The sequence below is a fragment of the Eschrichtius robustus genome, chromosome 3 (assembly GCF_028021215.1).
Source record: "Eschrichtius robustus isolate mEscRob2 chromosome 3, mEscRob2.pri, whole genome shotgun sequence".
NCBI classification, from domain to species: Eukaryota; Metazoa; Chordata; class Mammalia; order Artiodactyla; family Eschrichtiidae; genus Eschrichtius; species Eschrichtius robustus.
The window spans coordinates 174,085,951-174,099,434 of record NC_090826.1 but is presented as its reverse complement, the minus strand read 5'-3'; the positions used below and the strand labels follow the sequence as shown (position 1 = coordinate 174,099,434).

General features: G+C 36.1%; 1 protein-coding gene across 3 annotated transcripts in view; it reads right to left on the bottom strand.

Moving 5' to 3' along the window:
* Nucleotides 1-13,484, bottom strand: part of ESRRG (estrogen related receptor gamma) — a 478,332-nt gene that overhangs the window by 55,606 nt on the left and 409,242 nt on the right. For 2 of the 3 annotated variants that reach the window (XM_068538547.1, XM_068538545.1), the window contains 2 exons: nucleotides 4,833-4,943; nucleotides 1,038-1,220 (listed from right to left, as the gene is read on the bottom strand). In XM_068538547.1, coding sequence (XP_068394648.1) covers nucleotides 1,038-1,220; nucleotides 4,833-4,943 — 294 coding nt within the window. The remainder of the gene's footprint in view (nucleotides 1-1,037; nucleotides 1,221-4,832; nucleotides 4,944-13,484) is intronic. The other variant, XM_068538546.1, reaches the window with a different exon arrangement.

The following is a 13,484-nucleotide window of genomic DNA, read 5'->3' as shown; positions in this document are numbered from 1 at the left end:
GGGTTCGATCCCTGGTCAGGGAACTAGATCCCAAATGCATGCTGCAACTAAGAGTTCGCATGCCACAACTAAGGAGCCCGCCTGCCACAACTAAGACCCAGCGCAATCAAATAAATAAATAAATAAATAAATATTAAAAAAAAAAAACCTGAAATACTACTTTTAAGGCACCATATGAGAATATTTACAATGTCAATTGAACATTTATTTTCATAATTTATGTATAAATTCATGGTAAATATCTAATTGTAAACCAAAGCAATATGCAAATATGAAAAACAATTCAGTATAAATCGCCACTACGAACAACAAAATAAGTGATTTTTAAAAGGAAAAAAGGTATCTAGACTACTCCTGACAAAAACTTTTTTTTATTACGATATTATAGCTTTATTTAGAGTTTAGGAAGCTAAGATAGAGTAAGTTCAGGAAGTTGTCCCATTGGCAGGCCAGGCAGGACTTATACCCAGGCTGTCTGCCTTAAAGCCCCCAATTCATAAACATTTATTTAAAGTGAAAAGAAAAAAACAGAAGTATTTCCTTAGGAGAAAACTCGGACTTTTTAAAAGAATAAGGAAATATTTTAACAAGTTATATTCTCTTTATCTTAGGTTGGCAATAGTACCTTCATATGCGAAAAAATAATTAACAAGCATTCAAGATGGTACAGTTATAAAAATGGCATATGATTCTATTAGGACCAAGAAAGCACTAAATTAAGTATGACAAAAACAAATGCAAAGGTTTAAAAAAATCCTAATGAACGGGAGTTCCCCGGTGGCCCAGTGGTTGAGACTCTGCGCTTTCACTGCCGATGGTTCGGGTTCAATCCCTGGTTGGGGAACTAAGTTCTCACAAGCCGTGCAGTGTGGCCAAGAACAATCAATTAATTAAAAAAATACAAATAAAAAAAGTAAATTAAAATAAATATATAAAATTTAAAAATCCTAATGAGAAAATTGTGAATTTGCCTAAATCAACATATAAAGCCTAGGGAATTAATGGCAAACTTTTCTTTTTCATTTCAGAAAAGGTACCTGGAATATGCTTCGCCCATCCAATGATAACCACCAATTCTCGATCGGCCAAGTCGCACAGTGTAGTGAGGGCTTTGATGTCACTGTCGGGAACAGTAGGGTCAGGCATGGCATAGATCTTCTCCGGTTCAGCCACCAATAAATGTGAGACAATCTTGTTATCTGCAGAATCAGACCAGAGCACTACAAGATCACTAGTAGTATCATCCCTCTTTCGCACGTTCTAAACTAGGTGGTATTTTGAGCAAAAACAAAAAACAAAACAAAAAAATTCCCTCAAACACCTATAATCAACCCCAAATATTCCATTTACGGTTCAACATATATATACTAAACAGTGTTCTGGAAAACCCATAGCAGTTGTAATAGGTCTTTGTTTCTTCTGGGCTTTATCTGCCTTTGCTGGAATGAAGCATCTGTCCTGCAATGAAATTTTTTATAGCAAACAGATAAGAGAAGTTAGATGCTTTCTGGGTCTGCTCTTTGATTCTTAGGTGGGATCTGGGGAAGCAGATTAAATAGCATACAACAGCTTTAAAATAAATATCCATATAAACCATTGAAATATAGAACATAATGTAGGAGGCAAAGAACTCCTACTGCCCATAGACATAATGGGCATGAAAGTCATTAACTGTCCTAATTCCTTTAAAGAGGAGCAAAGGTCAGAGCCCTTCTGCCGGGGTGAATTACTGACTGTATAACTCTGTCTCAGTGGGATGCATTCAATATGAACGTCTTGCCTTTCTCCCCCTCCCCACATACCCAGCCCATCTTCCAAATATAGCCAATGTCAGTTTCCAGAAAAATACTCCAACTTAAATGTGACCGTCTTTCCACTTTGGAGCGTCTAATACTTTAATCCTCTATTTTCATCTGTTGTCTTTAGCTCATTCTCTGGCTCAGATTTATCTGTCTGAAATTTGTGATATATGTTTTTAAAATCCTTCATAAAATAAACACTAGGGACAAATGGAAAGCATCACATCAAATGTGTTTTATCGCTCAGGGCCATGTGAGAGTTTATGGAAGGGGTTATAAAGCCTTGCTAACGGAATGATTTTTCTTGTTGGCCCCATTTTCAATTTCTACATGTAGCTTTAGATTTGATACTTTCTTCTAAGTGAGGAAATACAAATAGGTAAGAATAAACTCAGATATTTCAACGTCTGTGTCCTATTACTCTAGAAAACTAGGGTATTAAATGGGATCTTTGTGAGCCAAGTCAAAGGTTCCTCTACGTTTACTAGACCATTTGCCTTTCCCTATACATTTTTAACTTTTTTAACTCAAAATGAAAAGACTTCATATACCTTAGAATTGAAAACATAGTTCTTTTTTTGTCTGCTGTAACAACATAACAAGGATACTTATCCAAGCTATAATTAGCAACTTTTTGATAGAGTTTAAAATTTTTACTACTATGACTGCCACATGAATTCTGTTCACTTCAAATTATCAACAGATAACCATTCAATGGCAGTAATATTCAATTATTATCAAATTAAAAATACAGATTTGGGAGGAAGTATTCCCAAATATCATATTTTCTAGAAAAGAAATTAAAATCAAATAGAGATTCCTTTTTTTTTTTAATTTGTAGGATCTGAAGAGAATGACATTTGTTTCTCGTATATGCTATCGAAACAACACCCTGTTTTTTAGCTACGCTTGGAAAAGTTTCCACTTTCATTGCTCTGACAATGCAGCAAAACCTGTCAGCAACTACTAGATCCTCAGGATTAGAAGAAAATGCAGTAATAAAGGGTACAAAAATGTAACGGAAGGAAATCGTGATTCGAGTTCTTTTAGTACAGGGAAAATGCAACCTGTTTTACCCAAGCCACTGGATACTTGACTGGAGGGGGTCAGAGAAATTTGGTGGAAGCTTAGAAATTCCTATCATTCAGAAAATGGAATAGCCGGCAGCACTGTTTCTAGGTGAATCTTATTTAATGTTTCCCTAATTAGAATCAATAGAACCCAATTTTCATTCTTGGGCTTTTGTAGTACACAAACAATCAGTCAGGCTCCAGAAATCTCCCCCAGACACTTTCTGAGCAAAGCCCATGCCTAGTCTCTGACAGGATCTGAAAATTAAGTTTTATAAATGTTTGTTACCAAAATACACTAATTGGATAGACTAAGGAAAATTAACACAGAGGCCTTAAGATAATGAGTAATGATTTATTAGGAGTCCTCTTTTATCTCAGACAAATGGAGCTCATTGAAATTGCTGTAATCTTCTTAAAGGTACTTGACAAGCCTCTTCCCCATTTCTCAGGTTTCCGCCGAAAACCATAGATGTTTCTTTATCCATCCTGTGGACTTACGAATGGGCTGGTGCTCATTTTTCACTCGGGAGAGGATATCATCAATGGTGTCAGTCGACTTCGTATAAAATCAATGAGAAATGGCCAGTCTGGATATTAGTGAATCCAGGAAAACGAAACCTCTAATGAAATTAAACATGAGTGTTTATTGCATTTTATTGTATTATCGGAAAGTTTTTTTATTCTAATGTGCAAAATCTGCTTAATGCAGTCCTAGATTGTATTTGCAGAATGCCAAACAGCTTATGCAGGCTGAGGAGAAGATGCCAGATTGGACAATTGAAGGTATAATCAACATAATGTTTTTTGGAAAGGCAAAAGGAAACCATGCCATATGTTCACTTAAGCTTTAATTTTATGTAAAACTGGTTGTTTTTTCCTTTGACATAGCTAAAATGTCCTTTCATTTACAGTTCAGGGTCTGTTTTATGTATTTAACAGATGCCCATATGCTCACACGGATGATGCATAACAGCGACCCCTCCTGGAGAATCTGAATGAGAAGAGGACACTTTTTCTCTTCCCTTGAAAGCAGATCAGAAATTACCCATGTCTTTTCTAGAACTGCTATAGCTGCAACTTCCTCTGGTGAGGGCTGGTTGTGTCTTCTGAGACAGAGGCAGCTAAATGTGAGAATTGTTTCCACCAAAGCACTTTCAGTGCCTCGTATAAACTCTATGCATAAACATCCTAAAATGTTAGCCCTTTTGCACTACAGCCATGAACTGATTTTTCAGAAACTGGAACACAGTTAACTGCCTCAATCTATATTCTAGCTCTTTTTAGCTAATGACAAAGAGAATGGGGTTTGCATTTTAGCTACATACCTACCATTGTTTCAAATTGCAGCCGGGCATTATCAAACCATGGGCTTTTAAAAAAACACTTCATAATGCCCATGAGGGCATCCGAAATGGAACCACCAACCTATGCTTGTTATCAGTAGGGCCCATCCTTGTTTTAATCTATTGCTAGCGAGTGTGTTAACCTTCTATAGCTCTAAATTAATGAGGCTCCTAATGTATTTTCATTGGGAGGTTGAACAAACTCATTTAGCTAGTGAAAACTACAAAAATCACTTTCTTGTGAAATCTGAAACTAACAGCTCCAATGAACTAATGATCATGGTACGATCCATTTTATGTACCTCTGAAAATAAAGATAACCCGTAAATGTAAAATTCGCACTATATAAGCTATGCCTTGGTATGCTTACGCTTCCACAAAATGACTAGGTGAAAAAAGGTAGAGGGGGAGAAAACCATAGGAAAAAAAGATAATTAGTTGAGTTGTTGTTGCCCTTCAAAGGCAATCCTTGGGAATAAAGCCACATCTCCCCACCCCCGCCAACAAAGAGAAGTCTCGTTGGAGTCAGTAGGAATGGGCATGCCAAAACTGATGTACCTAGAGCCAGCTGGGAGGATGTCATGTGCTGGAAAGCCAGACATGTCTGCTGTACTTACATGGCTTTTTGGCTGGCTGAACCAACTGAGGGTTCAGGTATGGGCTGTTCTCCGCATCTATTCTGCGCTTGTACTTCTGCCGACCTCCACGTACTCTGTCAAGACGCACTCCTGTGGGGAAAGACAGGCGCTTCCTTACTGTTGAGGTAACTATCTTTGAGACCAATCAAATACATAGAGAGTATCATCCAAGGGTGCTAAGTAAACAGAGAGTAGATTGCAGAAGGGTCCAGGGGAAGTAGAGGAATGTAAAAACGCGACGGCTAAACCAAGACTGCCACAGGTTGGAAACCAAACCTGGCAGAGATGACCAAGCTGAAAGACATTTATGCAAGGCCATCAGAGTCATCTACATACCAAAGGAAAGGCACCTTTCCTTGAGAATTAATACAAAGAAACTGGAATTTGGTGCTAACACAGTTTCTCAAATTAAAGACATTGGCAATGTGTATCCTCTTCATCAGTCACCCCTGAAAGCTCAATGTGTGGGCTTGAGTAGATCAGTAGACCCAGAGCTGTTCAATCCACCCCGGTCTATCAGAGGACTCCACGTGGACCTGTGGAACTGAATTGAGTTGAAAACCCCTACATGTTGTAGAGCGCTGGAACCCCACTACACAAGATGAGACGCAAGGATCGTTCCCTGTTCTAAGTCAACATGTCTCAGAAGGAGCATGTTCCTTACATTCTGGCACACGTTTGTATTTTCCTTCAAATGAGAGAAAACTGAAAGCAGGTCTGGACTGAACCCCAGGTCAGAAGGAGGAGATTCCTGAAAGAATTCAGGAGGCTAGAATGGCGAAGGAGGGATTTGTTAGGAGGGCAGAGATGAAGCGTGAAGCTAGAAAGTAGGCAAAAGTAGACTGGCATTTAGTAATACTTTTTCCCCATGAGTGATGGACTGGGTCAAGATTCAGGGAGGTTTTGCTGGCAGTGGATCTATAACATTAAGGAAAGGGGCAAAAGGGAAAGAAAGGGATTAAAAAGAAAGAAATGTTTCATTTACATGGGGCAGTGGGGAGGGTGCTTGTTAATAACGTGGTTTCCAGTCTGTAATTGTAAAGTTTAGGACAGAAACTTATAAATCTTTATCAAAGAAAGAGAAGATTACTTGGGAGTAAGAGAGAGATGAGATTCGCTTTGTGGTCTTATATTGTACCTTAATTGATAAGACAGTATTAACATTATCCATTAATAAATTCACAACCAAGTAATTCATTGTACATATTTTGGTATTTCTCAAACTGTTCAGAAGATAGATTTGGTTTAACAGTATCCTCAGTATTGTTATTTTACTGAAGGCCCTCTCAGAGCCTTTAACATGCAACTAACTCTCAAATAAAACTCTCAGAGGGAGATTCAGCCTATGCAATGTTTTGCAAACCAATTTAACCAAGGATCCTGTTTTGGGAACATTTGTTAATATCACGTGGAACAGGTGAGTTGTGGTGTAACTGAATTATATGAAACAGTTTGGGAAAGGCTGATGTATTTCTATGTGAATCCTGAAGGTGAATATATACTCATATGTTAAAGATGACTATCAATCCATGAGCTAAAGAAAAATATAACTTTTCATATTATCTTAATATTACTACTTTAAGAGTTGATTTCCTTTTAGTGATACACACAAACATACACTTGGTTCTAGATAAACCCTGAAATGTCAAACTGAAACATCAGAGCAGAGTTTAAGTGATATCAGGAGACAACTTCAAGAGCAAGTAAGTAGGTTTAGACAAACAAATATCAAAAAACAAAGAGCTTAGGTACAGTCTCTAAGTATTCAATGAAAATAGAGTGCTTGTGAGTCATGAAGAAACATTTCTTGACTGCTGCTTTTAGAGCAATTTTGCGCCTAGAGTTCCATTTCTTCATTTATCTAATTTCTAATGTTCTATTTTTATTGTGTCTATATTTAATTTACTAAAGTTTAACACCTTCCCCCTTTTCCCCCCCTTTAGTCATGTTTTGTCTTTTTTCATTTCTTTCTTTCTCCAAGATATTTTTCCAGTTTATATAATGTGGTCGCATTTTGTCTGCTCATCTGAGATCCATTCAAATTTGTTTCATCATAAGAATTTTAAATTTTTCATTATAAGAGTTTAGAAAATTGAAAGCATATATAACTAAAAGTGGTATCATAACACATTTGGCATCCAGCTCCAACACAATGTGAACATTAATGTGATGATTAGAGGTGTGAAGAGAAGGCAGGATGAAACAAACAGAGAGAGAGAAAGACAATGACAGACGAAGGCTAATAAAAGGAGGAAACATTTAAAAATAACTCTGAAATTGTTAGAACCAAGAAAGCCTGACATACACACACTACTATATATAAAACAGATAATCAACAAGGACCTACTGTACAGCACAGGAAACTCTACTCAGTACTCTGTAATGATCTGTATGAGAAAAGAATCTAAAAAAGAGTGGATATATGTATATGCATAACTGACTTACTTTGCTGTACCACAGAACTAATTCAACACTGTAAATCAACTATACTCCAATAAAAATTTTAAAAATTAAAAAAAAAAAACCAAGAAAGCTCACAGAATGCATCTCAATTAGGTTTGTAGACTCCAAAATCTGCTTTTGGTGTCTGTCAGGGCATGAGTTCACCATGAGCAATATAGCCTCACATGCCCAAATACTGAACAATACACTATGTATTTTCCAACACAGGAGTCAGAGCTGGTGAGTTTCTGACAATGGATTTCGTCCATCCTGAAGGCCTATGGAAGAGGATCGTGGCTGAAAGATTGGATTCAAGGTCTTGGCTGGAAACAATTCTGACACAGTTATATCACACTAAAGCCACCAATCAGCTTAGCCAACTGGCCCAAGTTATGGGAGAAGTGCAACACTGAAAACTAGTTATTAAACATCATGAAGAAAAAAATACATATACTTGATTGACAGAATTTTTATTATGCATTATGGGATATTTTTTGTATTTGTAGGAATAGATCCTTTAAATACTGTGAAATAATTTTATTACTATGCATTTCCATTCAACTTTGAACAATGAATTACTGAAATATTCATATTATTTTTACGTGCTCCTCCAAAATCTAAAAGAGTGTTCTCACTCTTATGTTCATTCTCGCTTTCTCTTTCTCCTTTTCCGTCTTCTTCTCGCTTTCTTCCCTCCCCCTCACCTCCTTTCAGTGTGTGGGTAGATAAACTACTATCTGTCCATCCATCCATACCATCTACATATCTATCCAGTTTCTAAATATTCAAGTACTTTTTTACCAAAGCCATCATTTAACGCTTTCTTTACTTCCTAAAATAAAGATCAGTTGGACAAAGCATTCTTTTATGATTTATAACTTTATGTATATGGTATTCAGTAGATGACTGTAGAGGGAAAAAATTAGATATTAATACTACATAATTAACAATTAATACAATTATGTAGCGAAAGTTGATGGGCAGTCAATATACAGAAAAATTGTTCCTGCCAAGTTTAGATAACAATTAATGGTAAAAATTTCTAGAGCCGATATATTTTAAAAGATCATAATAACTTTTATGTGAAATTTTTATTCCCATTTTAGGGGGTTAAAAGTAGGCAAATATCAACAATCTCAAGTAAAAAATATTTATACTGCTTTTAATCTCTTTTCAAAATCTGGAAAATCTTCTTTTTATGCATCTTCTAGTGATATGATGATAATGATAATGATTTAGTTTAGCTGACTTCATACTCAGTGAAATGTCTGAACTCAAATCCTAGTAACACACCTGCAACTACTTCTACATCATACTAAAATTATTCATCAATTTATTCAGTTCTGTTGGAGAAAAAACATAGTCAGTAAAACCAGTTTTTTTTTCCCCCAAGGACAATCATATAACATGGAAATACACAAGTGACATAGGTCTCAAAGTTAAATCAGCCCAAACTATGTGTTCAAACATGTGGACCCAGCTTCTTTATTTGTGCATCTTTGAAAATAAACAGATGTATTCATCTGAGTCATAATAATATATGCACTGAAACTTTAATAATGTTATTTTAAAGAGTCTGATAAAACAATACTATACAGATATCATTAAGAAGTCTATTTTCACATATATATGCTACTATGTATAAAATAGATAACTAATGAGAACCTACTCTATAGCACAGGGAACTCTACTTGGTGCTCTGTGGTGACCTAAATGGGAAGGAAATCCAAAAAAGAGGGGATATATGTATATGTATGGCTGATTCACTTTGCTGTACAGCAGAAACTGACACAGCAGTGTAAAGCAATTATATGCCAATAAATAAATAAATAAATAAGTCTATTTTCAGTATATTTCTAGTTTTAAAGTTTTTCCAGAAAAATGTTTCCAACTGTAATAATATAATAATTTATTCCTAAATATTATATGAAGAACATGGAAAAAAGTAAGGCATAGTTTGCAAATCAGAATGGTTTCTTTCTGGCTCTTTCATTAACAAGCTCTGTAAATTTTGTTGAGTTCCTTAACCTGTTTGCTTTTCCAAATATAAGATGGATATTAAGACAATAACCTCCCTGGTGTTTTGCTTTAATGATCCAATTATATTAATATAAGGTACTAATATATTTGGATATTATACTAACATACTAATATACTTGGATATTATACAAATGCATTATTAAATATCTTATAAACTTTAAAATCCCAAGGAAATTGCCATTATATCATTATTTTGTTGAAATATTACTATATTATTTATTGAAATATATTTTGCATCGTGATCATTTTTTGAAAATCTACCCCCATGGAGTGTGACAGTCTACCCTGCCTCAATTCTGTAGGTAAACACATTTGAGGTATGATTGAATGGTAAGATAATACAAAGGATAAAACCGAAATAATGACATTATTTGATGTCTAAGTGATTACAGAAATATTTGGTATCCCATTCTACTTGCTGCTCATCCCTGTCACTAATAATATCATTTAGAGTTTATTTTAGAACAGATACAGAAACTAACCCAAAGTCTATGAAAAAGAAAAATGCTATCTCTGAGTTTAGCTAGAAACACACAATACAAAGTTAAGTAGAGAATTGATAATTATCCAATTAACCTAATACATTTCATTTAAAAGTCTCTATTTTCAGCAGAAACAAACAAAAAACAACAGTATTTACCATCAGGACCTGGAAAATCCAGATTTGCCATAAACAAACATCAATCTAATCCAAATATTTCCACTTACAATGGCAAAGCCTGTCTCTCTACATCTTTACAATCTTAAATACAAACAATTTCTGTTTGGACTCCACTTGTAAACCATTTTTGAAAAACTTTAAAACGGAAGATTTCTCCCAGTAAATAAGATACCCACAATGTTCAATGTTTGACAGGATTTGAAGTTAATTAAGGCAACTGGATTTTCTATTCATGTGGAGACTGCCATTACCCCTTTCGTTTTTTAAATAAAAAATTTTAATAGTTGACATTACCTACCAAACAGAAGGCTTCACATCGCTTTTTCTATCAAATACTGCATGTGCCTACATTGCCACAAGGGAATCACAAATCTCATAAGTTGTCAGAATTTACAAAATTGAGGAAGAATAGGGCAAGAAGGAAAAAAACAAAACAACAAAAACCGCTATGAGGCACATAAATGCCAAAAGAAGTAAAACAGTTCAGCACAAGGCCTTCTTAGGTCAGCTAATTTTAAGTCTACATTTTATGCCCAAATGCAAATTTTTACAATATTATATAGTCCAAAGACAAAAGTATTTTTCACATTTTTAATAGCACAAAGTCATTTCATAGGATAATAAAAGATCTCCCCTTCAGAGAATTACACAAGGCCATCCTAGCCTGCTTCGCTATATTAAAGACAAGCCTTTTTATAACGTTGTTCTTAAACAAAGGTTTTCTAAAAACGTTAATTACATAGACCCCTGGAATACTTAAGAAAGATGCAAATAGTCATATTAAAGTAATGATACTTTTTTAAAAGATAGTGAAATAATATTTTAAAAGATTAGTGGCTTTAATGACTACTAAATAAATAGTTGGATTATTTAAATGTTATCCAACACGACTTGTAATTGAGGATGAGGAGCAGCCTGGGAAAGTAAAACTTATGACGCAAGAAGGTGAAGAAGGTGGGAACGTTCTCCTCCACGATGTCTCTGGTACTGCGGCTCCCTTTGCTGCGGAAGGGAATCCGGCTCTTTCCGTTCAGGAAAAGAAGTACCTAGAAGTGCCCTTGAATTTGCCTGAGATTTCTGTGAGGGAACCATCATAAACAGAGGGTGGAGAAAATCCCTTTGAGGGGCTGTAGGAAAGGAAGCAAAGGCAGATCGGCAGAATCAAGACACAGCAGCGAGAATTTTAGTGGCAGCCTGTGATGGGATTCTTCCTCGTAACAGCATCCTTACAGAGAGTACCAGCTTTACCTAGAGTATTTGTGCGTATTTATAGGTACCCCAGTAACGGGATGAGTGAAAGTTATTTGTACATTGACGCAAATACTCCAGGGAGAATCTAACCATATTAAATTCTGGAGGATCATGAGAGACAATAAAACACACCAAGCCCTAGTTATCTTCTCTTACTATTATTGCCCTTTCTCAAAATAGACAGTGATACTGTTCAACATGGCTTCATGATTTCGTTCCTTTCTTCCTATCTCAGCAAACTTTTGACTCCTGATATCTGCATCTCCTGAACAAGCAATGTCTTCATTGATAGTGGAATGACTTAATCTCTGTATGAAGTGTCTTGGAATCAACCAAAACACCCATTGGTTATTGAGAGCTGCTTCTATTCCAGGCAATGGGTTAATTGTTTTACGTACATGAACACATTTAACACTTACAGCAATCCTATGAAGCAGGTGCTATTATTATCCCATTTTACAAATGAGAAAACTGGAACTGGGAAGAGGCTGAGCCAGGAGTGGCAGCTGGAGACCACGGCTGCAGAGCCCACGTTCTCAAGCACTATGTTTATACTGCTTCTCTGTCATCAAATTCTATTTTTGGGAAAGAGCATGTGGTATAGACTCCAAAAGCAGAAGCACGGGCAGATAAAACCCAATTACTGTGGTAAACAATACTCGCACCCTGATAGGGGGTGCATGCAAAGAGCAAGGCAGAATGATGAACTAGCACGAGGAGAGAGGAATACTTTTACTCCGCTGAAGGGCTAGGCATTTTGCATCTATGACTCTATAAAGCGTCTCCACTTAGAAGAAGTTTATAGCTATGAGACTGTTGGCAAACCAAAAATGATAAAAAAGATTCAGTCAGTCTGCTTTTCTCTTGAGGCAGGGACCCAGAGATATTCATTTCCTCGCTCCCTGTTCCTCTTTAAAATGTCACTGAAATAAGACAAGGACTGTTTTGCCAGGGCCATGGAGGCAAAGCAACATTCTGGCTGAGTTTTACAGTTTAGAAGGAGACCCCGATGGCGGCTTTTCAGTTAGACACCTTGACGAATGGTTACATTTACTTCCGCTGAAATAGCATGACAACAATTCAGGAACTTTGGAAATAGCTTGGTTGCATGTGGAAGCACTATAAGATCTGCTGAAATAAAAGGGAAAAATCACACAGGGAGAGAAAATGCATATCCATTAGGCGGGCTTTTTTTTTTTTTTTTTTTTTTAACTGAGTCCTCAGTCACTAAAAGAGATAAAAGCCAGGACTCACATTAAAGCTTCCTTGCTCTACAGATGAATTAACAATTAGCAAAGGGAAGTCTTTCATTTTGGTCTCTTGGTAGCTATCTGGACTATTAAACATGTGAGGCTTGCATAGGAAATTACAAAGGCTTCCCTCTGTTTCAGATTCAAGCTGCATCCAAAATATATTTGTAGGTTTCTGTGCACAGGACATAGCCACAAAGAAGTCTCTCCTTCTTTTTTTTCAAGGTATGATTCACTGCTCTTGGCTGGTTCTGAGGCGTATGTGCTAAATTTATAATCTGGCTGAGAGCCGAAATCAAAATCATAGAAAACTGAAAAAGACATAGTTTACAAAATATTTTGCAGGGAAAATATTATTCCACCAGGGGTCCAGTTGCTTCATCTGAAGCATGGAGCCCTAATCTATGACACATACAAGTACAAATTAGGTCATCTGCAACAGGTGACAAGTTTTAATTGAATGTCTTCTGTCTGCAATTGTGACAAAAGGTGAATAGAAATAAATGGGTCTCGGCAAGACGGCTCTGAGCCTTACAATACCCAATATCTCATTATTTTTAAACAGCTATCTATAAACTGATGCTGACAAGCCTTGAACCTTTTATTTCTGCTCAAGATGAGGTGGCTGTGAAGGGGAGAAAAAAAAAAAAGGAAAGAAAAAGGGGCATCCAGAACATTACATTAAACATGCAATACCTACCATTATCACTTCCCCAATGTAATTAAAGGAAATCTCCTATTCAAAAGGCACTATTTCTTACTTTGCTTGATGTCAGAGAGAAAGAGAAAGAGAGCGAGCGAGCGAGTTTGCTTGGTCTGTATTTGCTAAACATAGAGACTGCCTTTAAAGAAAAAAAAGAAAATCTTCCCTTTCTTTCTCTTTTGCCTGTTAAAAATTTCATAAACTATTGAAAGAGATACTGCGGTGACTTAAACCTATCTGAACTCTATTTTGTCTGGTTACTATTTAATACTGGTGACTCTTCC